This window comes from Ruditapes philippinarum, unplaced genomic scaffold (assembly GCF_026571515.1).
Source record: "Ruditapes philippinarum isolate M1 unplaced genomic scaffold, ASM2657151v2 ctg599_1_1_1_1, whole genome shotgun sequence".
Classification (NCBI taxonomy): domain Eukaryota; kingdom Metazoa; phylum Mollusca; class Bivalvia; order Venerida; family Veneridae; genus Ruditapes; species Ruditapes philippinarum.
In genome coordinates this window covers 43825-71206 of record NW_026867310.1, presented here as the reverse complement: position 1 = coordinate 71206, position 27382 = coordinate 43825, and the positions used below count along the sequence as shown (strand labels likewise).

At 34.3% G+C, this 27382-nt stretch overlaps 1 protein-coding gene across 1 annotated transcript; it reads left to right on the top strand.

The window, feature by feature from the left end:
* Positions 1-562: 562 nt before the first annotated feature.
* On the top strand, positions 563-24940 carry LOC132735654 (uncharacterized). Its single transcript, XM_060722629.1, has 9 exons — positions 563-1185; positions 2719-2752; positions 3216-3304; positions 4022-4150; positions 5113-5223; positions 6194-6284; positions 6988-7195; positions 8246-8367; positions 19497-24940. Exons 1-9 carry the CDS (start codon positions 1070-1072, stop codon positions 24819-24821), a joined length of 6225 nt encoding a protein of 2074 aa, XP_060578612.1. The 5' UTR covers positions 563-1069; the 3' UTR covers positions 24822-24940.
* Positions 24941-27382: the final 2442 nt, after the last annotated feature.

Genomic DNA, 27382 nt, shown 5'->3' with positions numbered 1-27382 from the left:
AAAGTATTGATAAATGACAGCCTCTCATTCATGCAAATTAAACCTCTAACAGTCATATACAGTGTGACTGGATTCTATCCATGCATGCAGTGTTATTCAGTCGTCCATCCGTCCGTCCGTATACGCCCAGCTGGCATAAGAGGTTTAATGTTTGTGAACAACTTGGCATTGTAAGGTTCATTCTGAAGAGATTGGTTGAATTGCGCTTTTAAGTTAAAAACAAACAAAAAAATCAGTTGCAGAGTTTTAAAGAACAAGTGAATAATAATGTCTTTGAACAATCGGATACCTCAATTTCGATACAGGTCGGTAAACTTGTTATATCCGACGGAACACACTTCTCTGTTGCTCAAGCATTTTTCAAACATTGACAAATAATCTTATTCATTTGAAATTAGATCGGGCAAGCATTCTTGTAACATAATTCTCATTCCAGCAGATACATTTCAACATTTTAGCGATTAGTAAGTGTGTACCGTATATTTATTTTTCTGTCTCGCATTAACGAAACATCTTTGTGTACGTTTACGACATACGCAAGTGAGTCTTGGCATTACGCATGCGCAGTAGAATATAAATAGACATTTTTGAGCATTTTGGAGAAATGTTATTTACATTGACAACGATTTTATATATTTCAAAACAAACACCCATGAATCGAAAATAAAATCAATACATTATTGTTATATACATGTCTAAGCATTGTTTACAAACATTAACCTGTCGTAAAACATACGTTTCGTCTTGTTATCACAGAAATAAAATTGTTCATGTTGATAATGAAATAAAGCATTGCAAAAATTAATTTAACTGTGTTTAAATCATAGCTTTTAAGATAAACTTTTCAGTCGTTGTAGCAATGCTTTCTTTCCTGGATAAAAACTTGTTAAGTATATACGTAACAGTTCATCCCTGAGAAAATGTGAATGAATTATTGATGAAATTTTGGCCAAATTGAAGAGTTCATTTCATAGGTGCATGAAAAATGTAGATCTCTAATATGGCTTAAGTGATACATTTCAAAAACTCGAAATGCCATGAATCTCATGATTGTGAAAATGAACTCATAATGTACAGTCAGCAGCTATTTCTTCAAACTGCTGACCCCTGCAGTTATATTGCTGCAAAAGATGAAGGTGGCAAAAGATACGGAAAGATACAAGATGGGTTAGAGTCTTCCATCAGGTTAGTATAGATAACTTGACAGATTGTTTTGGTTTTTTTCCCATAATTTAGAAGTGTTTTCTGTAATATTCAGCAATGAAAATCTAAAAATCATACCTAAATTAAGCCTTACCCTGAAAGCCTTAGCCCAGCCTACGAAAGGGCATGTCGATTAAAAAATGTTCATTTTTCCATTTTAAAGGCGTCCATTCCGAATTTCATATTCACTTGGAACACTCGATGATTACAGTTAGTAATAAGAAATTAGGCAAAGCCTATGAACGGGGAAGTCGTTAAGAAAAAATTCCTTTCATTTTTTTTTTCTGTTTTAAAGGTGTCATTCGGTATTTCATGCACCCCTTCCGTTTTCAATCTGAACACTCAACGATTATTATGTATCCGAAAAGTTGAGATTTGTTCCGTTATCGGAATACCCTGCCTATTATCATTGAGTTACATTGTAACCGACTAGAATTGACACTGAAAATTTCATAAATTCTATATAGTTTTTAATTGTTTTTTATTTGATTTTCTTTTTAAATATACACCTGTAGTCTATAGCCGTGAAGCCAAAGTCGGGCACGCAAAGCAGGCCTGTTCTTTGACTTCCCCGTATTAATCAAAAAAGTTGTGATTCTTACATATAAAATGGGGGCGCCCAACTAGGAATGACACTGAAAATTTCACTGATAAGTATAGAATTTTATATATATACTAATTGTTTTTTCTTCAATTTCCTTTTGAATATACACATGTAGTCTGTAGCCGGGCAAGCCAAAGTCTATGACTTCCCCGTATTAATTGCATCAGTGCATATTTCATGACTTGATCTTACATACTTGGGAAGTGCTATGAATATCTCTCCTTATGCACTCTCCTTATGTATTTCATGTATCATTTGCAATGAATCAGAATATGTAAATCATTTTAATGCAGTAAATGCTTAATTGATTTGAATATATAAGTTTATTACCACAATGTAATGTTCAAATAATATAAATATATCATCTGGCAATCTAATTAGTTGATGATACAAATTTTTGTTCAAATACATGTGCTTTTTACGTTACATATGATTGTTTAATTAACTTGGTGAAGTTGGTCATCCAATCAGTGAGTGCAATATGTTGTTTTTTCGGTAAGCAAACAGGGTTGTCATTAAGAGGCGGCAGGAGGCCAAAATGCCTGTCTCAAATGCATTTATTGGCCGCCTCAAAATTAAGGAAACACTCTTTGTTATGCATTATAAAGACAGAAATGACCGCCTCAAGTTCAAAACAAACCTGCTGCAAAAAATGTTAATGACAACCCTGAGCAATAAGACTGGCTTCAAATGTCAAAAGTAGAAAAATTAAATCTAAAAATTCCTCTAACAAAACTTAAATAGGGGGCATAGGATGTTTTGGGTTTGGCGAGCGTAAGGAATTAAACAAAGCAACATGTAAGATGTGTTTTGCAGGCATGTCATATCAGAAGTTGGTCAAGTACAACAACCATGATGCAACACATTCAGTCTTTTTAGTGATTATAGATAAAACTTTTTTATGTTTTTAGTGTTGAAGGCAGAGCAAGAATAACAAGAATACTGGTGAGTTGTGTTCATTTTAATTCTAAATATCAAAATGTTGATATTTAATTATTTCAAAGAATTTCTATTTACTATTAGTAACAGTGTCATACCAAACTTATAAACAAGCAGGTATTTTGTTGTAGTAATTTAAGTAAAATTATCATTCTCTTATCTTATCATTCTCTTTAAGATCATAACTTGATTATTTTATGATATATTTTTTTTTTGGATACAATGTTTTACTGCATGTATTTAGATTTTATTATTAATGTACTGCATTACTAGTGTCCCATTTAAATTTCTTAATTGCTGACAACAGTTTTAAAAATCGTCACTTTATTGAATCTGATGAAATAACACTATGAAATTCATTTTATCTAAAAGAATACAATCAACAAAGAATGAGTTTTCAATTCTTACGAGTCTTCATCAGGGTTTTGAAAATATTGAAATAATATTGAGATGCATTTTGCACTGACAGAGCGAGATTCACAGTTTGACAGATGTTGAGAAGTTGTTGCTCTACCTGAAGTTACCAACAGGTGGCATTCAAGAAGACCAAAATAGACTGTAAGTGTTACAGCAGTTTTTGATGTACTGTATTTCTTGGAAATTTAACTATTCTGAGTTCAGCCAACTCCGCTCGCGAGTGTTATAGGCAGAAATAATTTGTATGGTCATTTAATTATCCGGCACATTGTACATGCACCAAAAAAAAGGGTGGCACTTCACTGGCTCTAAGGCAACAAAAAAAGGTGGCTTCATTGCCAAGTGGTTATGGTCACTAGGCTGATTAAAACCTCTGTGCCTTCATCCACTGGATTCTTTCATATAAGGAAGCTTTCAAGCTAGCTTATGAAATCAGGGTTTTATTTTTATCTTGGGCAGATGTGCCAACAAAAACAACCGATTTGGCCAAGGGTCAAAGGTAGATTTTTTAATCTACTTTCTGAAAAAACATCCGATTTTAACAGTATTTCAACTGATGATATGGATTGCCTGTCTGTTAATAATGAAAACACTTATGTCGGTGGTTCTACTCAGGTGTCTGCTTGGGCCTGAAAATAATTCATGAAGGGGCACCTGTGTATTCTCTCTCCTGCAGGAAAGCTGGAAAATCACCATATGACCTGAGCATTTGGAGACCTAAATCTGTAAAATAAAAAAAGACTCGACAGCAGTGTGCGGAAAATTGATCTCACAGAAGTTAAAGCTTTAATTATATAATAAGCTAACGTAAGTTATGATATGAGTTAAAGTTTGTTAATGAAGAAATGGCATTTTCAGGACGCCACCATCATGTTTGCCAACATCAAATAGAAAGGAGCAAGGTGAGGCATTTACCTGGATTAAAAGTCATCTTGAAGAACATGGAGATGTGTGCATGCCGAAGGCTGAGGTTTATGATGAGTACAGGTAGGGTGATCTTTGGTGAACGCTAACAAAATCTGATATATATTTTCTCTTGTTGACCACTTACTTTTTACTATAGACATTTCTTAACAGAAAATTTGGAAAATATATAAAATCCTTTTTTTTTAGAGATTTTTTTTCAAAAGATAATGCAAATTTTTGTAAGGAAATGCCATGTTCACCTTAATTTCTAGGTTGTTGGGGATGGGTGTCGGGTCTTTATAAATTTTGGAAAGTTTGAGATTACATAACAGTTGGAGATTTTTTAAAAGTTTAAAGGGAGAAACAATATATGTTTCAGCAATGTTTTACTAAAAATTGGGAAAAAATGCATGACTTAAATTTTTCTGTGATTCTATTAATGCAAACAATCACTGTCTTAGATGGCATCTTTAAATCTTCAAATATTTAAGCACTATAAAAGTGAAGAAGCCCCTATTTTCAAAGATTTTAGAATTTGTTATTCAAGACCTTTTTTTGTTAACTTTCAATTGGGATTTTTTTCCTGTGGATTTGGAAAATAATATACTATTTTTAAGTAGGAATATGACCGAACAGCGGCTATAAAATAAGTAAAAAAAGTCCCTGAAATTACTACACAGAGTTATTCACTTGTATCAAACTCAAGCGTGTGTGTGTGTAGTCTATGCTTAATGAGGGACCATCCGCCAGTAAGGGTACAAAATCCAGCTTTTGCTGCCGAGTACGGACCACGAACATGTCGCTAGTCATGCCCTTAAAGAGTTAATTGTGAAGCATAAATTGGTGATAATTTACCTCCATGCAATTTGCCAAAGATTTGAAATTTGAGCCAAAAGTATGTCACTGTACGGCGGTCAATGAGAACCTTGAGTACAGTAACCCGAGACAATAATAAAAGGAGGTTCAACACAAGTAGTTATGTTGTAAATGAAATATTTATTTGATCTACAGTCATGTATTTATTGTTGTTGTTGTTGTTTCAGACAATACTGCGAGCAGCACGATCTCCGGCCGTTATGTAACGCCGACTTCGGCAAGATGATGAAGCAGGTGTTCCCGGATATAAACACGCGACGCCTCGGTCAGAGAGGACAGTCAAAATATCCTTTTAACCTTTATAAATACTAGATTTTTATGAAGGACTTGTTTCTTTTTAGCTCACCTGTCACAAAGTGACATAGTGAGCTTTTGTGATCACTTTTCGTCCAGCGTCCTTTCGTCTGTCCGTCCGTACCTGTGGTAAAAATTGACCCACCGAGAGGCCCATTGATTTTCTTTATACGCATAAAGTACAAACAGAAAATTCTTCTTTTAAAAAAACCCAAATAAACAAGTACTCTGACTCAGGTGAGCAATTTACGGCCATCATGTCCCTCTTGTTTAATCTGGAGTTTTCCATTTACAATTTCATTTTACCAATTAGTGGATTGTCTAGAGCTGTCATTGATAGAGACGATATCGATGTATCGTTGATATATTTCTGTCGATCAATAATAGAAACACATTTGAAAAAATCATTTTTTTTGGATAAATTATTTAACTGTCTATAAGTTATGAAAATTCACTAAAAACATATACAAAAGCAGGTGGCCATGTCTAACACTAATCTGTTGTTACTTAATGGACACATTTCATAGCAGTGATGACAAAAAGTGGTCAGAAAAAAAAATCATGCAAAGGTCATTTACAAATGACACTACACAACATATCTGCATGAACATAACATTTATGTTACTAAAATGATATAAACATGTATGAAAAACTTTTATATACATGAAATTAGGAGTACTTATCGATATATCAGAGGAGGTCACTGTCCAAGGCCTATAACATTTACTTGGATTATGACTGAATATAGCCCTTTTTTGAACATAGAAAATAATCAAGCATGTTGTCCTACTGACAACTCATATTTTTCTTTTCTTTTTGAATGCAAATGGGCCCTTTGACCTCAAACTTGACCTCAGACTTGACCTCTGACTTGACCTCTATACATAAGTAAATCATCATAGCAAGAAGCTGTAATAAAGATTTGCTATGGTAACATTGTTCTTCTTAACGAAGATTTACATATTTCTACGGAGGGCTGAGGAAGAAGCTAGAACCTGCCCCGCCCACCTTGCCAGAACTGGAGATTACTACAAAAACTATTGAGGTATGTACAGTTTTGAGTTGAATGTAAGTTATAATTGAGCTGCCCCATGATAAAACCAACGTTATGCGTTTGCGACCAGCATGGATCCAGACCAGGATCAGGTTCCATGCTGTTCACTTAAAAACCCTATTACAAGTAGAGAAACTGATACCGAACAGCCTGGATCCTGATAAGACTGCACGGATGCGCAGGCTGGTCTGGATTCATGCTGATCGCAAACCCATTATGTTGGTTTTGTCATGGAGCGGCTCATATATATACACAGGCACTTGGGGTGTGCAGCACCAAACGCCTTAAAATCCAAATAAAATGTATTTATGTCAATCCCAGCACATATTCTTATCATATATATCAAAAAAATTGAATATGAAATAATTAGTCCCTCACATGTGAAGTTTGAATCAAATAAGGGACTTTGGATACATGAACATTCATGTGAGGAAGCTACCCAGCTAGTTTATGCAGGGTTGAAGGTTCTACTCCAATAAAAAAAAGGGGGGCAGCTGAGGTTTTCTTCTAACAGTACACTTGAACCAAAACTTTGCAAATTGTAGTGTTTACATAACTTCATCTTAAAGCCCTACAAATTAGATGAACAGAACTGAAAAATAAAAAAGGACACTTTTTTGGTATTTCAGATTGACTCTTAACAAAAATCGAATGAAGAAAACAGAAATAAAGAGGACTATTTTTTTTGTTTCAGATTGATACTAGCTTAATGGAGAGTGAGATTTTTAAGTCATCTTGCCAGCTGGTGTGTGAATGGGCTGATAAACTACTTGATATGAAATTTGGTAGCATCCAGGAGATAGCCGAACATCTTATTGTTAAAACTTTTGTCAACACCAAGTCCGTCGCTGCATTCACTTTGATTGCAGCCATGCAAGAGGGAGGGAAATATAATCTTAAAGGTACTGGTTATCAAATATTTAATGACTGTACAAAACTTTTAAGAGTCTGTATGTTGTAATTAAGGATGTAACAACACTTAAGTGAAATTTTATATATGTGAATAATTATTCTTCTAAAACAATTTCCAAACATTCAAGAATATGTTTAATAATTACTGCAACTGTTTATTCGCATTATTAGTAATCATTAAAATCTATGCATTCATTTCTTACTTAGACTTTATTGAAAATAAATTTATGATTATCTCCCTTTATTTACATGAAATGTAGATTCGGTAATAACTTTACAAATAGGGCCTAATGCTTTTTTGACCTTACAATATTGAAAAATGTTCATTTGAGATATAACGTATTCACAATGTTGCGATAACATTCACGATAACTAATAAATTCACAAAGTAATTGTTTCACTATTGCAGAAAATTAATCTCTAACGTAAAAACTTGATTCATGAATATTAGCTAAAATCAAACTAAATGCTTATAAAACCTGTTCTACAGGAAATGACATGTTATTATAAAAATATCATTAAAAATTTGTCAAGTAGTTCATCCAATTGGTTCTTTTTGCTGTTTTAATCGAAAAACAAATTTTTTTATCAAAGAAAGTCCATGTGATGTTTGTTGACTCTTTTCTCACTGGTGTCTTGCTGGAGTTCAGCCATTAAACAAAATTTAAAAGGAAAACTTTCAAATTGTGATGTCAAAAAAGAGAAAAATGTATATAATAAACAGAAAACCCAATTTTTTTCTATAAATACATGAATTATTATCATCTTGTGGCATGAAAATTATCATACATGTATTTCACTAGTAGATACCACCACTCATGAAATATTTATTTTCATACTACTTGATGAAAATAAATCCTGTATTTATAGAAAAAAATTTTAATATCCCCCCAATTTTTTTTTTTTTTTTTCTTTTTTTTTTTTGCAGACTAAGCATTATTCAGCAGTCAGCATGGTTCAGAAAATTCCGCCACTTATGAAATATATACTTTTATACCACTCGATGAAAAATAAATCCTGTTTATTTATCTATTTTGCAGATTCGGCATTGTTCAGTAGTCAGCATGGAACAAGTGGTGATAAACATAAAGAAACCAATTTACTGCTTCAAAGAAAATTACAGCAGAATAAAGAAATACAGAAACAAAAAGATAAAGCACAGGTGAGTTTTACTTCTCTAAGATTCTTTAAAGGGACTCCACTGAGGTGTTTTTGACATGACAGGATCGGAAATATTTTCTTTTAGATTGATTAATTAATGTTCCATTTGATGTAGGTCAAGACCAATAACTTGTGTGCAAAATTTCAGATCATTCGCTCTCACTGTTATTCCAGAATAATAACATCTGTCATATGTTGCGGTTCAGATCGGAATATGGTAGTATGGTTTCCGCTCATTATGTTGAAAGCTATTTATCACAAAGTCTTCATATTTCTAATATTGATTGGTCATAACTATAAGATGACCCCCATTGATATTTGGTCACTAGTACAAAGGTCAAGGTCACAGGGGCCTTTAATGTCAGAATGGTTTCCACTCATTATCTTGAAAACTATCACAAAGTCTTCATTATTTTGCTTTTTTCCATAACTGAACACTTCCATGTACCCATTTATGGCAAGTTTCTATAACAAAATAACCAATAATGTTAGTCAAGGGGCGCATATGTGTCTTTCGACATTTCTTGTTTCTGAATATATTTCTTATATATATTTCGTTTGCAACTTTTTGTTGTAAGTGCTCAAGCTGATCTATGTAAGAAATTAAAATTTTTAGTTTTTTGGTTTCGGAACCTCAGTGGAGTCCCTTTAACTCTTTTGACATCTGGTGGCAACACATTTTTTTCTGTGCAACCAGTGCACAGCCCAAGATCAGTCTGTATAGTAGGCTTTTTCAGTCAGTATATATTTTGAAAATTTTTCTAAATCATGATAAATAATTCGTATCAGACTAGAAGATTACCAAGTATATTTTTAAAGCTACATGTCCCCCAGATGAGTCAAGATATTTCAATAAAATCAAACTTGAGAAAAATGTAGTAAGATGTAAGGAAAAGTAAAAAGTTTCTAGATTGAAGTAATATTTTACATATTATGTGCAATTAATGACTGATTTTTCAGTATTTACAACTATATTTCTATTACGTTACCAACGCAGTAAAGGCTATTTATGCATATTTTGACTACTTTTTGGAAATATACGTGGTTTGAAGTATCATTGAAAATGTGTAAATTGCTTCCTTTTGCTTCACAATATTACACATTTAGACACATTATCAAAATTTTCATGAAAATTAGCATGAATCTGGAGGCGTGCTGCTGTGTGGTAAGGTAAAGTAGCTGGAAAAGTACCTGTTGATCAAAAACACCTCATCCTTTCTGTTGTAGTAAATAATACAGGTGTAAAATCTTCATTATACAAATTTGCCAGGTTTAAAATTGAAGTTGAAGGTTCTACATCATAGGTGCTTGCATAAATTATAAATATTATGCCAGGATACTGAAAAAAAGACTGAAATTTTGGGTCATGTGACCAGAAAAGTGGAAATTTTGGGTCATGTGACCAGAAATGTGGAAATGTCTTATATCCTGACCTACTTGAGAATGAAAATTAATGAAGTATAAAAAATATATTTTACTAAAGAAGTAAAATGTAATGAAATAAATATGATAATAATAATGATAAGCTAGGAAACTTGCAAATGAAAGTTATTGAAGTATAAAAAAAATATCTTATTAAAGAAGTAAAAAAAAGTATTAATTTTGAAAAAAATAATTTCATTGATCAGGGATATTAATACTGAAAAAAAATATTATTGTTATAACATAATTTACAGGGGAAAAAATAATCATTTTAAAGGGAAGTAACTGGTTGCAAAACAACAGTTCACTTATTTTATTGTAGTAACCTCCCTTTATTTGCATTTATAATATGAGGGAAGATACAAGATTTTAAAATCAGAAACAATTTTAGTGAACACTATACATGTATAATGTTAAAGACTGCAGCCTAGTTTGACTTTATACTAATGGCTAATAGTCAAGTTAGAGAACCGCTTCCGTGGTCGAGGGGTTAGAATCGATGACTTCTAATCCAGTTATCTCTCTGGCGTGGCCGTGGGTTCGATCCCCGGGAGATGCTTTGGTAGTTTAGCACGGAGGAAGGTAGTCTAGTATTGGTGTAACTCTCTAGGAAAGATGGTTAGGAAACTAAGCGCCTATAAAGATTGAAATACTGTTGGGAAAAGGTGTAAAATGAAACAAACAAACAATCACGTCAGAGAAGAAAAAGAGAGTTTTATTTCTGGTCTGCCCAGACTCAATTCTGTATGTTTTGGAACATCAACATTTCATGTTGATATCCTAATAAATAATGATAAATATGGGTGGGTAATACAAAAAAAAATCATGTTACAATAATATATTGCGATATGTGCAGATATAGTTATATACTGTTGTATATCATGAACTATATAAAATGCTTGAAAATCATAAAATGCTTGAAAATCAGTAGGTTAATACCCACTGAAACTTTACTTAAAAGAGTTTAACTTTATTGTTTTATAGTATGTCCCAATAGAGAATATGTGACAGACCCTTTAATAGAAGATTTCTTAATGTGTTAAAAAAAGGCATTGTAAATGAAGAAGTTTAAACAACTTAATGTAAATGCCATTAATTTTTAAGTCAAGCTAATACAAGGTGAATACACTTCAATCTTTAATAGAATTTTATAAAAAGTTTATAGCTTCAATATATTGTGATATATATGAAAACTTATTGCAATATAATATTGCAAAATAAAATATTTGGGATTTCTGCAGTATTATATCTAGAATTTCAAAATTATTTGGGTATTGTCCTCCACTCTACTGAAAAAATGTGGGGGATTTGAAAAAAAATGTGGGGGACATGATTTACCTAACAATATGACGTACTGAAAAGAATTAATTTATTAAAGGTTTAGGCATCTTAACAGCATTTGTCTGATCAACAACTCAAAAAGAAAAAAAAGAAATATATAATATTAGTAAAGTGTGCAGATCAAACTGTCAATACATAGACGATATGACCCGGCCGGCTGCTATTTGCAATTAAGTATGTATTTTAGTCATTACCTCAAGTGAAAACAAACATGGCAGAAGTGTTCAAGATACAATGAAGATTAACTTAATTAAGTTCAAAAGGTCGTCTGATGGGCAACTTTGTGCGCATTGACTTCATTAAAAAGCAAGATCTGCAAAAAATATGCTCAAATGGCGCAATTGCGCGACCTAGATACAACACTGTCAGAAAACATATTGAAGTATTATATTGCCAGATAAAATATTGCGATTTCCAATATATTGCCATATATTGCACAACCCTAGAAATAAATCCATTTTACACAGACAGTTCAAAAATAAGAGAAGGCGAACAAGTCAATTTCAGAATAACAGCTGTAAGGGTGTCTTGTCCGCGACCAATGTTTCCCTGTATTTGAAACAGAGGCATGAGGCGGTGTTGGGGAGGGCGCGAGGGCGGAATTGTTTATCTTTGGTCTTTCTTCAGTGATGGAATCCGACGAGACACCAAATGACATTTAAGATGTTTGTATCACTTTAAATTGTCGGTAGCGTGGCAAGACCACCTGCCCTTGTAACATTATAGTGTTATATCTGGAATAGAAAGCTTATTATAAGTCTCTGATAATACATGTATATAATGAAGTAAACTGAGTACTGTAGAATGCTTTAAATTTGTGTTGTGAAAATTGTGTCTGCACTTGTCACTTGCCATTATGGTATGGACTGTTTACTTAACGTCTGATTATAGTCTCATCTGTTTATTTCACATCAACTGTTAACTTGATGTCTTAATATGGTCTGCACTGTTTACTTGTTCTTTGATTATGATCTGCACTGTTTATTTGCCCTCTGATTATGGTCTACACTGTTTACTTGCCTCTGATTATGATCTGAACAGTTTACTTGCCCTCTGATTATGGTCTGCACTGTTTACTTACCCTCTGATTATGGTATGCACTGTTTGCTTGTCATCTGATTATGCTCTGCACTGTTTATTTGCCCTCTGATTATGGTCTGAACTGTTTACTTGCCCTCTGATTATGGTCTGCACTGTTAACTTGCCCTCTGATTATGCTCTGCACTGTTTATTTGCCCTCTGATTATGGTCTGCACTGTTTACTTGCCCTCCGGTTATGGTCTGCACTGTTTATTTGCCCTCTGATTATGGTATCCACTGTTTATTTGCCCTCCGGTTATGGTCTGCACTGTTTATTTGCCCTCTGATTATGGTCTCGACTGTTTATTTGCCCTCTGGTTATGGTCTCCACTGTTTATTTGCCCTCTGATTATAGTCTGCACTGTTTGCTTGCCCTCTGATTATGATCTGCACTGTTTATTTGCCCTCTGGTTATGGTCTCCACTGTTTATTTGTCCCTCTGATTATGGTCTCGACTGTTTATTTGCCCTCTGATTATGATCTGCACTGTTTATTTGCCCTCTGATTATGATCTGCACTGTTTATTTGCCCTCTGATTATGGTCTCGACTGTTTATTTGCCCTCTGATTATGGTCTCCACTGTTTATTTGCCCTCTGATTATGGTCTCCACTGTTTATTTGCCCTCTGATTTTGGTCTGAACTATTAACCTGACATCTGATTATGGTCTGCACTGTTTACTTGACATTGTATTATGGTCTTAACTGTTTACTTGCCCTCTGATTTTGGTCTGAACTGTTTATTTGCCCTCTGATTATGGTCTGAACCAGTGTTTTTTTTTCACTTTTGGGGAAAGGGGGTCGGTGCCCATTGGAGGGGGAAAAATGCAATAGGAGGGGGATTTTTATACGGATCTAAAATATTGATGTGTCACATGATAAACTTGTTGGGATGCCAGGAGTAGCTCCCCTTACCTATATGAAAAACCTTGCTTAACAGTAAGTCTTACAGGCTTAAAATAAAGCATTTTTCGGCAGTTAGTTGCAAAAAAATGATATTCATTGCAGGCAGATTTGGGCTGCCATATTATAGGGGGAAATTTAAGCTTTGAGGGGGGAAAAAAACATACTATTTTGAGGGGGGAATAGGGAGAATTTCGCCGAATATTTTGGTGAAAAAAAACACTGTCTGAACTGTTTACTTTACATCTGGTTATGATCTGCACTGTTTACTTGCCATCTGATTTTGGTCTGAACTGTTTACTTGACATCTGATTATGGTCTGTACTGTTTACTTGACATTGTATTTTGGTCTTAACTGTTTACTTGCCATCTGATTTTGGTCTGAACTGTTTACTTTACATCTGGTTATGGTCTGCACTGTTTACTTGACATTGTATTATGGTCTTAACTGTTTACTTGCCATCTGATTTTGGTCTGAACTGTTTACTTGCCATCTGATTTTGGTCTGAACTGTTTATTTGCCCTCTGATTATGGTCTGAACTGTTTACTTGACATCTGATTATGGTCTGAACTGTTTACTTGACATTGTATTATGGTCTTAACTGTTTACTTGACATCTGATTTTGGTCTGAACTGTTTACTTGCCCTCTGGTTATGGTCTCCACTGTTTATTTGCCCTCTGTTTATGATCTGAACTGTTTGCTTGCCCTCTGATTATGGTCTGCACTGTTTACCTGACATCTGATTATGATCTGAACATTTTACTTGCCCTCTGATTATGGTCTGCACTGTTTACTTGACATCTGATAATGGTCTACACTGTTTACTTGACATCTGATTATGGTCTACACTGTTTACTTGACATCTGATTATGGTCTGCACTGTTTACTTGACATCTGATTATGGTCTACACTGTTTACTTGACATCTGATTATGGTCTGAACTGTTTACTTGACATCTGATTATGGTCTGAACTGTTTACTTGACATCTGATTATGGTCTGCACTGTTTACTTGCCCTCTGATTATGGTCTGAACTGTTTACTTGCCCTCTGATTATGGTCTGAACTGTTTACTTGCCCTCTGATTATGGTCTGAACTGTTTACTTGCCCTCTGATTATGGTCTGCACTGTTTACTTGCCCTCTGATTATGGTCTGCACTGTTTACTTGCCCTCTGATTATGGTCTGAACTGTTTACTTGCCATCTGATTATGGTCTGAACTGTTTACTTGCCATCTGATTTTGGTCTGAACTGTTTATTTGCCCTCTGATTATGGTCTGAACTGTTTACTTTACATCTGATTTTGGTCTGAACTGTTTACTTGACATCTGATTATGCTCTGAACTGTTTACCTGACATCTGGTTATGATCTGCACTGTTTACTTGACATCTGATTATGATCTGCACTGTTTACTTGACATCTGATTATGATCTGCACTGTTTACCTGACATCTGATTATGTTCTGAACTGTTTACTTGCCCTCTGATTATGTTCTGAACTGTTTACTTGCCCTCTGATTATGTTCTGAACTGTTTACTTGCCCTCTGATTATGCTCTGAACTGTTTAAATGCCCTCTGATTATGGTCTGAACTGTTTACTTGCCGTTTAATTATGGTCTGAACTGATTACTTGACATCAGATTATGCCTGTACTGTTCACTATATCATCAGCTCTTATGTAAAAGAGTCAAACATCTGGTAAATGCCGAAAAGAGAGAGAGTTTAAGTAACAAAATTATAAGGAAGGGAAATAACTTTTGTATGTAACGGCTTAATATTTAATTGCTTGAATGTGTCAAAGTTAGAAGATATAATTAATTTGATTTTTTTTATCAGTTTAAAATTTAAGAAAATATTACACAGGGGAAAACAATTTTATTTTACTGATTCAATTGTATGGTATTGTTTACCTAATAGGCAGATGGTTACGGAATTAATCTCTTTTAATTTTGATTTCAATACTTGTGAAATGGCCTTAAGCATGGAAAGAATACCAGCCTGAATTATTAATTATGTATGAATGTTTTCTCTGCGAAATTGGGAGTGGGGGGGGGGGGGGAAATGACAATGTAACCATGGTAATTAAACAGATTGTGGTGCCTGAAAGTGCAGAGATATTTCATAAAATCACCTTCCTAGCAATGCTTTTTAGGTCATCTGAACTTACGGGTATTCCAATTGAAAGTCTGCAGAAAAATCTTACAATCGAAGATCATGTAAAATAAGATTACTTAGGTGCTAGTGCATTTTTTAAAAAGCTGCTCATGTCCAGATAAGTAAATTTTGTTTTAAAGGCACATTGTTTCTCAGAAATCCATATTTTTTAATTCTTTAGAATTGTCAAATATGTGTTTGATAATGTTTAATAATGTTTTAATAATGAAATGAATTTTGAGCATAATACGTCTTCATGTTTAAATACTGAAGAAAGTAGCTTTGAAAATGCATTAATGTGTTGTAATTTAAGGTAGAAAAATGTAAACAAAATACTAATTTGCTATAAATAAACCAGTAACAGAACTTAAAATGCAAAAGATAGTTCATGTATATGTCAAATGAGTATATTTTTAGAAACAATAAAATGTTTTTGAGAAATGAAATTGATAGCATTTCTGAGGCATAATGGGCCTTTAAAAATTTAAACCAAAATCTATAAAGCTTTAACCCAACTGGAGGTGACTGACTTTACCTATATGACCAATGCAGACCTGAAGTCATTATCGTATGGTCTGCCCTGTTTACTTTTCAGTCAGTACATAAATTTTAGAATATTCCCTAAAATGGTTAATGATTATGCTTGTGTAATATCGGTTTTGTATTTTCTGATCACAGATCAGTAAATACAATGCTGAAAATCAATCTCTGACACAGAATTTTCACGACAAACCTAATAAGTAGTTCTCAAAACAGATTAAAACTAGCGATGTAAAAGAAAGAAATATTTTTATTTTGTTACAAGTATCCAACAAATTACAACCCATTCAAAGTTTAAAAGAATATAGAATTTGCAATAAATGCACAATCACAAATTACGCAGATGAATATCATTTTAATCAATGAAAAATTAATGCTATTTTTAGCGATGTCGATTACCGAATACTACAAATAAATCTGACTGTCGATTAGTGGAATATATACATGTCGGACTCAGTTTTGGCAAGAAGATTTCCGCTAAATTATTTTCATCAGTGTTAAACAACAGGTTTATCGTGAACAAAATACCTCGAAATTAATAAGGATTACAAACAAGAAATGGGAATTCTCAATTTAGAATTACAATGAATATGTTATTTTTTCAAGTTAACTACGTATTACTTCACCTTGGTGCAGGGGTAGCGCGCTCGTTTAGGGTAGGAGAGGTCTGGGGTTCAAATCCCAGGCGAGGCAACTTTTTTTTCTTTTTTTCTTTTTGAAGTGTATTTATTAAGGAAGTAGCCACGATATGCAAGGATAAAGTGTGGCTGTCATAAAAATATGAACATAAATGATTTTTTGATGCAACTCTAGTCATGCAAAATTACAAACTCAAACTGTTATAGTAAAAAATCTAAACGCAGTTGCTGCATCTCGTGTAAGATGAACTATTGTATATAAAAATAAAATTATACAGGAAAATACATACAGATAGTCAGTATGATTTAGATTGCAAAGATCAGAAAATACCACAGAGCTTGCAGCCCTTTGATTATAAAATGGCTTTATTTATTACCACTCCTGCACCTTGGTTTATGTGTTAAATAGTTATATTTCTTCATTTAGGAGGATATTTTATGGTTGTATGGTGAAAGGCTTAATATAATAACCTTATGATTGCAAAACAACCATCTTTGAAATATAATCTATCATTTTAAAGATGGCTTCACACACTATCCATAGGTCAACATAATGTACAATATATCATTGTTTAATAAAGTTTAAGGAAATAAAAACACCCCAATGTATCCATTATAAGTCTGCAAAGATACGATTACTTTGAATAATTAAAAAAACTGTAAACATTTCTATATATATCTAATATTTGTCAGAATTTGTCAGGCACACAATTGTCACCATCTGATGCTCATTCTTGGTGAAAATTTATAACATCGTGAGAATTTTCTCATGTCTTTACTGCGTAATAATTTCTTCTCTTATTGTAGCATTGAAAGAAAAAAAAATCTTAGATTTTCACTGTAATTTCTCGCTAGATATTGTTACAGAGTCTTTGTCTTTCAAGTTAAATATTGTTTATTATAATGTTGGAGATTTTTTGTTGCTTGTTTCATTGTAAAGATTTTAAATTATTTGGTCATTGGTCTCTTAAGAAATATAGAAATACTTGTGCAAAACGTGACTTTAAATGCCTCATAGTGCAAATTTAAAGAACAATTTATGAGATGGTGTCGTAAAACAGTCTTTTTAGGCATTAAGCAAACAACCTTGGAGTCAGTACAATTTACGAAGTCATAATGTATTGTGTTTTATGTATGACCCACAATGCTTAACTGTTCCTATCATATTTAGGGTATATAAGGCCACCAGAGCAGTAGCCAGTTTGCTTTATAAGCTCAATTATTTAATCTAAAGTACGAGACTTGTAATCTCAACATTTTGGATAAGACTTAAAATCGAGGTCCCATTTATGAGTGCAAACACTTGGCATGTTAAAGAACCAGGGGAAGCTTCTGAAATCAGGGCATCTTTCTGTATCTTGCACTATCTTCCAAAATATAAAATGACTAATACTCTTCTGGAGGACTTGCCCTGCATATGGGCAACCGGTGGCGAGTATAAATAAACTTAAATACGGAAACACACAGTGCTGTAATGTGTTAGATATTATTAAATGATGTAATGAGTTAACCCGTTACTCCTTTAATCACTTAGATGACCATCAATTTAACAGATTGAAAAAAAATATCATTCAGGTAAATGATCGAAACTTTTTTGGATACTAAAAAAGTCCATACACCAAAATTGAAAAGCTTCTGAGAAATAAAAATGAAATCATTTCTGGGGGCATAATGGGCCTTTAAGATTCCAAAGTTTGTTTGTTTGTTTCATTTTACACCTTTTCCCAACAGTATTTCAGTCATATAGGCGGGTAGTTTCCTAACCATCGTTCCTGGAGTGTTGCACCAGTACTAGACTACCTTTCTCAGTGCTTAACTACCAAAGCGTCTCCCAGGGATTGAACCCAAGCCAGAGAGGTAACTGGATTAGAAGTCAAGATTCCAAAGAACATGAAATTTGACCTGCATGCCTTCAATTCCTTATGCTGATATTATTGTTTCTGATATCTGAGGCAGCTATATTGATCTTTGTACATGAATTGGCACCAGGTGGAATAATTTCTCAAATTTAATTTTACGAAATTTATTTTTGACAAATAATATCTGAATGAGTTCTGAAATTCAGTAAAATAATCTATTTGAAATATAAATGAAATATTCAGTCATTTCTTGGTGCAGACGTAATTTGTTTGTAAATTACTTGCGATAAAGGTTGTGTTAGGATAATTTCAGATGTACATTTTGTATATTGTAAAAAATCCCCCTCCCTACTTCCTAATTTTGAAATGAACGCGGGAGGGGTAAATTGAAATGCTTGATCTATTTTTAAAGGGACTCTGCTGAATTTTTTTTGACATGGGAGCTAGGACTGGAAATGATTTTCTGAGATTAATGTTTCATTTGATGTAGGTGCAACATAAACGATCTATCGCTCACTACGTTTTTTTGTGTGTGTTAACTGACAAAAAATTGAAAAGTGTTGCAAAGCTTTACACTTAAATTGATCTAAAAATACTGCAAAAAATTGATTTTCAATTTATTTCGTACTTATCTTTTGTATATCTTTCCATTTTAAATGCACCAGTGTATATTTTTCCATTTTGAGTGCCCCAGTGTTTATCTTTCCATTTTAAGTGCCCCAGTGTTTATCTTTCCATTTTAAGTGCCCCAGTGTTTATCTTTCCATTTTAAGTGCCCCAGTGTATAGCTTTCCATTTTAAGTGCCCCAGTGTAACTATATCTTTCCATTTTAAGTGCCCCAGTGTATATATTTCCATTTTAAGTGCCCCATTTCTACTTTATCTTTACTTTTTTAACGTCATAATTTTTTACCAGCTATTTGATCAAGTAATCAGGCTTTTGTCTAATAAGTTACTTTTTTGGAAACTCTTAACAGGACACCAAAATAAAAAAAAATAAAAAAATGAAAAAAAGGAGAGAAAAATAAATGCATTTCTGAGATTTCTGAGGCATAATAGGAATTTGATATAAACTAAACAATTAGTGGCAAATTCTTATAGAAGCTTAAGATGAAGAAATTTTTACTGTTCATGATATTTATGAGGAAAAGCAGGACATAGCACTCTAATAAATTATTAATATATTTTCAGGCTCTACGTGGTGAGCTGCAGCAACAGATTGGTCCTCAAACTAACATTTCAATCATTTCATCTGGATCCAAAAACACAGGTACCAGTCAAAGGAAAACAGTCACTCCGTCTATTTCATCAGGTTCCACAGTCCAACAAAAATCTCCCAGAATTCCAAGCTCGATTACCAGTCCAGCACCGTCTCAGTCAGCCAGGAAGTCGGTGTCGCCATGGCAACCACAGAAGACGTCGGAATATCCGAGCAAGACCGTTGACCCAGGTTCTAATTTAAATACAGGAAGTGATGTATGTGTGAGCGTCACAGTGCAGCATATTGGAGTGTCGTCTGCTAACATTCCAAATGCTAACAGTTCTATCAATGCGAAAAGTGACAATGTGTGGATTAAGGATGAAGGTAGACATAATAATGAGAATGATTTGGCAGCCAGCCAAATCAAAGTAGCGTTTAGTGAGAGTGTTGATAATAGAAATGTGGGCGGTACTACAGACGATTTTGATAACTATAAACCTATGAGTGCTGAAAGTGTATGTGAAGCTAAAACACCGGAAAATTCCATGGAAACCGATCAGTCGGAATATAGTCATGTACGGAAAATCGACTTTGATGATGTTATGGCACAGAATAAAGGTGAAAGTTTGACTGTGAATAACAGAAGCTCAGTGTCTGAAAAGGTGAACAGTGGCAATAGAAAAGACAATGCTGCAGGAGCAGACGTGCCAGAAACTTCTGCTGAGAAATTATCAAAGTCAACTGGGTGTCTCAGTCTGAAGAAAATGTTAGAAAATAAACCAGATAACCAGTCATGTCTGAATAAATCAATGGGGCATTTAGGTAAATCCAAAACTGCATTATTTGTGAACCAGTCAACCGTCCCAGGTAGAAGTGCTTTTGTTCCATTTTCCCAGGTCCAGTCTTTGTGTCGTAAAGAAGGGGCGAGTGTTAACCAGTCTGTTGCTATGGCAATACCAATAATTATTCCGTCTGCTGCACAGACACAACCTAGTCAGACTGTCTCACAACCAGCTAGTTTCACAATGATTGCCTTACCGACAGAAATTCATACCAGTCCAACTAAAAATCCTCCAGACTTGAGCAACAACGAGCCACTATTTAATATTGTCCCTGCATCAGCTGTATTCAAACCACCAAGCAATGATGGAAACACTGATCTCGCATTCCAGACTTCAGGCATCGACTCATCAAAGCTTCCTTTGAACATTCAAAATCAAACAAATGAAAGTACAAGTGTCGTAACTGTGTCATCAGTTATGTCTAAAACAACAGGGAGCGAATGTATCGTCTCTTCTTCACAAACTTTCCAAAATCTTCCGAAACAGTTACGTACAAAGTTTACACCAATTCGTCCAAAGGCATCTCCGAATAAAGCACAAAGCCAGCCCCAGAAAGATGCGAAAGCGGATGTTCCTACCTACGGGAAAGATAAACGACCTGTGTCTGCAATCTTGAAAGAAAAGCGAGCAAAAGAACAGGCTGAAGCTATCGCCAAGTTTCAGTCGAGTATTCAGTTACCATATCAACAGAACATATCAGTGACCAGTCAGCAGTTGAGTACGCTTCAAGGGCTTCAAGCTGGGTCTAGTAATATACCGCCCAGTGAGGTGGTCATTATTGTCAACAATCAGCCAATGAAACTTCAGCAAGTGAGCAATATGGGACAAAAATCTGTCACAGATCAGTCGCTTGTCGGTAATAATTCAAATGTCACAACAAAAGCTTACCAGCTGGCAGCATCAGGTCCAGATAAAAAGGAAGTTGATCCGGAAAAAACTGAAGTAAACTTTAATCTTGTTTCTAGTGAAAACATCGATAAACAATCCAAAAATTCCACAACTTCTATTAGCTCAACTGACACATTAAATCTTGGTAGTGAAGATTATGATATCGGAAGTAGTTCATCAGAAAGTAAAGTATTCTCTCCAATGAGTGAAGAAAGGGACGTAACTCCGATTTTGTGCGAGGACTATGAGGACAGTGATCTGATTGACAATTTTAACACAGCTGGCAATGGTAACCTTAACATACTCGGAGTGAGATCAGAAAGTAAGACAGGTGGAATAGGCACTGATAGGGCAGAAAATATTAGTACAGAGTTAGTGGATCAAATGTGGATCGAAACACCGCGAAAAATACAAAAATTAAACATTAAATCACCCTTTCAGGAAGACTTGTCTAATTCATTAGGTCGTGAAACTCCAGTCAGAATTTCAAAACCATCTGATCTAAGTTTAAGCAGACCCGAAAGTGCTGATTTGTATGGACGGGAGACTCCATCTGGCGCAAGAAAACGAAAGTCATCGGACATCCATGCGAGACAGAATTTTAAACGTCTGAACTCCACAGGGGAGGAGGGCGACCCAGCTCACAATTTGTCTTTTGTTTTAAGTCCAGATAATGATTTGTCTGTCAATGATATCCCTAGGAGGACCCAATCTTGTACGATGGAACTTGACCCGGAAGCAAAGGTCAAATATCAACCTCAACACCTTTATCGTCAACAGCAGCAGCAGCAACAACAACAAATGCAGCAGCAGACGGTAAAATCTGGGGGCAGTTCACTATTACCTGGGTTACAGAGTCCAGATATACACAGTCTAGAGCGTGAAGCTCTGATTGAGTCATTCCCTAATAGTCTGTATGCAATGAAACCACAGCACAAATCACACAAGAACCAGTCGAGTTCAATAGGGGTCAGTGCAAGGTCATTGAGACAGTCGCAGCAGAAGTTAATCAAGCAGCAGCAAGACCTTGATGAAAGAGTGAAGCATTTTCTACAAATGCAGACTGAGAGCAGTCTCAATGTTGACATTGGGGAAAGCAGTGAACCAGTCACGAAAAATAAAGGAGAACAGAAAACCAGTCAGAATTCACCCGGAAGTAGAGCCAGTCTGAAAGCAGAATCATTTGTAGTATCAGACAGGGGGAAACCATATCAGCGACCATCCAGTGTCACTACTGTTGGGAATAGAATGTCCAACTTAGATATTGAGCCGTCTGGTTTACCAAGTGATGTTGCAGACTGGATCAATGAAACCATAGAAAAGAGACAGAAAGAAAACCAGTCTGTTATGTCAGAGCCAGAATTTAGAAATTACCAGTCTATGAAAGCTGGCAGAAATCCAAAATTACAAAACTTCAAGTTTGAAGTGGATAATTCAGTCCAAAGTGGTAAAAAGGTCAGTCCTATTTGTGGAGGTCAAAGTAAAAATGCAAAGGATATGTCAAGTTTTAACACTGTCCCTGATGTTGTGAATGATGACAATAATTTCACTGTACCAAAAGCGCCACCTGTCTCAAGCACACGTATGAAAGACACCTTGAGACTGAACACTGATATATCTTCAGTAAGTCAACGATGTCAGTCTTTGCCAATTTTTGCCTCACCTGTGCAAAGTCCAGTCTCTCCAATGGCTCCTCCGGGGACACATCTCCATGGCAACCAAAGGGCTTCATCCATGTCGCCAAGAGGTCAGATTGCTGATCAGAGTACTGAGATGCTTTCTCCAACTTCATTTGGAATTCTTTCCCCTGGTAAAAGAAGGGAGCTTCGTGAAGTAGGGCACAAAGAGTCAAAGCAAGGCACATATTTGGCAAGCATCCAACATTCTCTGCAGAAACCTGTTGACACACCACATGATGTCATAAGTCCACAAGACTCCGCCTTTGGTAAACACCCACTTTCTGGTGGGAAAAATTTGAATGCGCTGCATAATAAGAGTAGGGAGTCTTCCATTGATGCCGATGATCGTTTTGTCTCCAAAACGCCATTTTCTGACTCTGGCTATCATAGTTGTGGCCCAAGTCCTATCTTGAACTCCACGCCAGTCTCTGCTGCAGATAATTCTGAGATTGTGTATGGCCAAGGACGTGGTCAGATGACATATAAACCATCTATAGCAGAGTCTCCAATAACCATGGTAACAGACTTTACAAGTCCGGTTCAACAACTGTCTCCACATCAATCACCCAACATCCCACAAATGACCATACATCAACAGAATGTCTCCATAGCAACCAGCCAGATGAACAATCTTGGCATGAATCCAAGTCAACTTCGATCATCAATCCACAGTGCATTTATTCCAATACAAGGCTCCCACCATGATGTTAGATATGTAACACCCATTAAACCTATGGTTACCTTACCTAATAACAGTATTGAACCAGTCTCAGTTCCAGTAGGTGCGGACTCAGTCGGAAATCTATTTATAGATGCTAATCAACCAATCACAGGTGCTGATATAAATATGATCTCACCAAGGTCAGCAGACCCTCCTTCATATGAAGTTGCTATCAAACAGTTAAAGAAATCTTCCCCTCCAAAAGATGGAACAATGAATCAAGCACAGCCTTCTGAGGTATTGAACAAAATTGAACAAGTCAAAGAACAAGTTCCAAATTTTGACCAGCAGCAGACGTTGTTGGGAAACATGGTCAGTGAACAGTCTACAGATAGTTTAGGACCTTTTGCACAGAAGCTCATGAAACTGTCTCAACAAACACAGAATATTGTTGGTAAAGACATGAGAACTCTGTTAAGAAGTGAAATTATAAACTCAAAAAATCAAGCCACCTTAGGTACAAATATTGGAAATCAGTTAATTCAGTCAGGAAATGACCTTACAAACCTGACCAGTTCTGTTAATGAGTGTCAGATAAATATTTCCACATCAGATAGAGATCCTAGTGGTGCTAATTTAGATTTTAATTTCGGTGGAGATATGAATGTGTACTCGAATAACCAGTTAATGAAAAATACCCATTTAGATCAAAGGCGTCCGGATTTTGTGCTAAAACAGAGTGATAGTCTTAAAAATGTGCTCCCTAATTCATACCCTGATCATTCCATACTTATATCTAATCCATCATCAGACAATGTGCTAAATATAGATCCGTCCTTTCATTTGTCATCTCATTTTGTAACAGCCAATCAGAGTGAAGCTTTGCCTTCAATTCATAATCATGACTCAACAAATTTGAACTTGATTGAAACCAGTCAGCTTTTGAACAAACCAGACTTTTCTCTACCTAGGGATTTGAATGAAACTCAGAAATTCCAAGTGACAAATACAGAGTTAGGGATGTTAGATGATAGTGGTGCTTACAATAGATCTGAAAACAATAGTATGATTAAGAACTTGCTGATTAGCGGGAAACTGACCGGTGAGGAATTGGACATGGTTGTAGAAAATGGTCAGAACAAACAAGAAGGTTTAACGCAGCAGGAGTTAGATGATATAGGGTTACCGTGGGAACCGTTTAGAGAAATTGAAGGGGATTTTGGTGATTTTAACATGTTTAACTGATGTTTTAAGAGCATGTTAGAAAATTTTTGAAAACCTAACTGCTGGAGAAATGAGACTAGATCAACAGAGATGGCCAAAGTTGAAAATGCTGTGAATTGTCAAATATGGAGTAAACGTTCTAGGACAGATGGTAAAAAGTAGAAATTGTGTACATGTTACTTGTCATAGATAGTAAAGAAGTACAAAAAATTAATTTTGTCATAGACGGTTAAAAGGACAAAAAATTAATTTTGTAATTGATGGTAAATAGGACAAAAATTAATTTTGTCATAGATGTTGAATGATTTGTCAGAGGGGGTAAAAAAGGTTCCCATGAAATTGTTTTTGGGGTTTATTTTGGAGGTTTTGCAATATTGTACTTAACAATGGTTATAGAAAGCCTGGCAGAATCTGGCTGACATAGGTTTAGAGGTAATGTGGAGATATTTGAAAATGATTTAACTTTTTACACACCTTTTGTGTATTTTGTTGTAGATGTTAAAAAAAAAACAACATAAAGAAAGACAGTTGACTGTGGAATGCAGGTTTTACAATATTTTAGAGCAAAGAGATGAAAAGATTATTTAAATATTTTAAGCCAATCATGTTTTACTACAGTACATGTATTTTTGTACACAAGGTTGATGAAAAGGTTATGTTTTACTTTTTCCAGAACAATTTTTATAAACTTTTAAAGAGGGAATTTGATATTTTTTTTATATTTTCAATTCAATGTAGGATTCATTTTTGTGAATTTAAACACTATTGAGTTTTAAGGAAGATTTGTTATTTGTTAAGGTTATGTGAAGTGATATTTTGATATCTTTTTTCTTAACATAAATTGTTATTATGATATTTATCTTAAAAAAGGCTTTAATTTTATTTATCAAGCTAGTCTTGGAATTACAATTTACATATTCTACTGTGAAACCAGTTTAGATTATGCATTATTTTTTAGATTATTAATTTGAGTAATTTTTAACCTTTTACCCAATGTAAGCAACTAAGTTATTTCTAAAATAATTAATTTGTGTATTTTGTTTAACTTTTACCCAATGCAAGCAACTTTTGCCGACTTTTATCATTCCTTGATATAGTGTTCCTTTACCTATTTTACTTTATAGTGTCCCTTGACCTATTTATCGACTAGAGCAAAATAAAATTAAAGAAATAATGAAATAAAAAAAGGAAAATTTTAATTGAAAACATCACATTTTGCCTTGTATACATGCTTACAAGTATATGGCAATAACAGAATTTAAATACTTTATATTTTTAAAAGTTTAAAATTTCTAAGTCCCATTAGTATACATGCTTACAAGAATATGGTAATAAAAAATTCAAATATTCTTTATTTAAACCATTGTAAAAGTTTAAAAAATCAAGTGTAAAATGCAGGTTTTTTAAAAGTAATCATTTTGATTTTTAATAGTGACATAAAATTATTCTAGAAAATATTGATTATTTCTATTTGAAAAAAAAATGAAAAAACAAACATGGCATAAAACATTCATGCAAATCAAGATATGAAAACTAAAGGGACTCCCACTGAGGTTTTTTGACATGATGGAACTGAAAATATTTTTTCAGATAAATGTACCATTTGATGTAGGTTTAGACCACTAATCATTGTGCAAAATTTCAGATCATTTGTGCACTTCGTTTTTCCAGAATAATTATTCAAATTGTAAAAATATGACCAAAAATGAAAAGCGTTTAAACGCTTTTCACACAAATCAAGCTAAGAAAAGCATAAAAATATGATTTTCAATTTATTTCGAAGTATATTTCTTGACTATCTTTGCATATATTTCAGTTTAAAGTGCCCCGGCTCATTTATGTACGAAAATTCAAATTTTATGTTTTTTGGCTTTTAAACCTCAGTGGAGTCGCTTTAATGATAAAGGCTGATTTTTAAAAAGTGTTAAAACATTTGTTCTTTTACATTGAATGTTAAGTACAATGTATAAAGATTCATGGTAAAGGTAAAACTGAATTCTTCTGGTATTGAAAGCTTCTATTTATATCATTAACAGGTATTTAGTTTAAAAAGGGTAATATTCAAATATGGCAAAAATAAATAACAATATTAAAGCAGCACGCCTCCAGATTTATTTAGCTAATTTTCATGAAAATTTTGAAAATGTGTTTTAAAGTATTATTTATTGAAATAACCAAAAGGAAGCAATTTACACATTATCAATGGCACTTACAACCCACGTTAATTACTAAAAAGAGGACAAAATATGCTAAAATAGCCCCTACTGCGTTAGTAACGCAGTAGAAATATAGTTATAAATACTGTAAAATCAGTCATTAATCGCAAATAATATGTAAATTATTACTTGAATCTTGAATATTTTTACTTTTCCTAAAAGCTTAGTACATTTTTATCAAGTTTGATTTTTGCGACGGACGCGCCCTCAGGCGCGTTCAGAGCTAAGTCATCTACACATGGGATTTCGTCGGCTACAATCGCGCAAGGTGTCCTCAACCGATTAACAGCCCAAGAAATAGTACATGAATTTGATCCTTTAAAACTCCCATACTTTGTCGGGATATCTTAATATATTCCATATTTA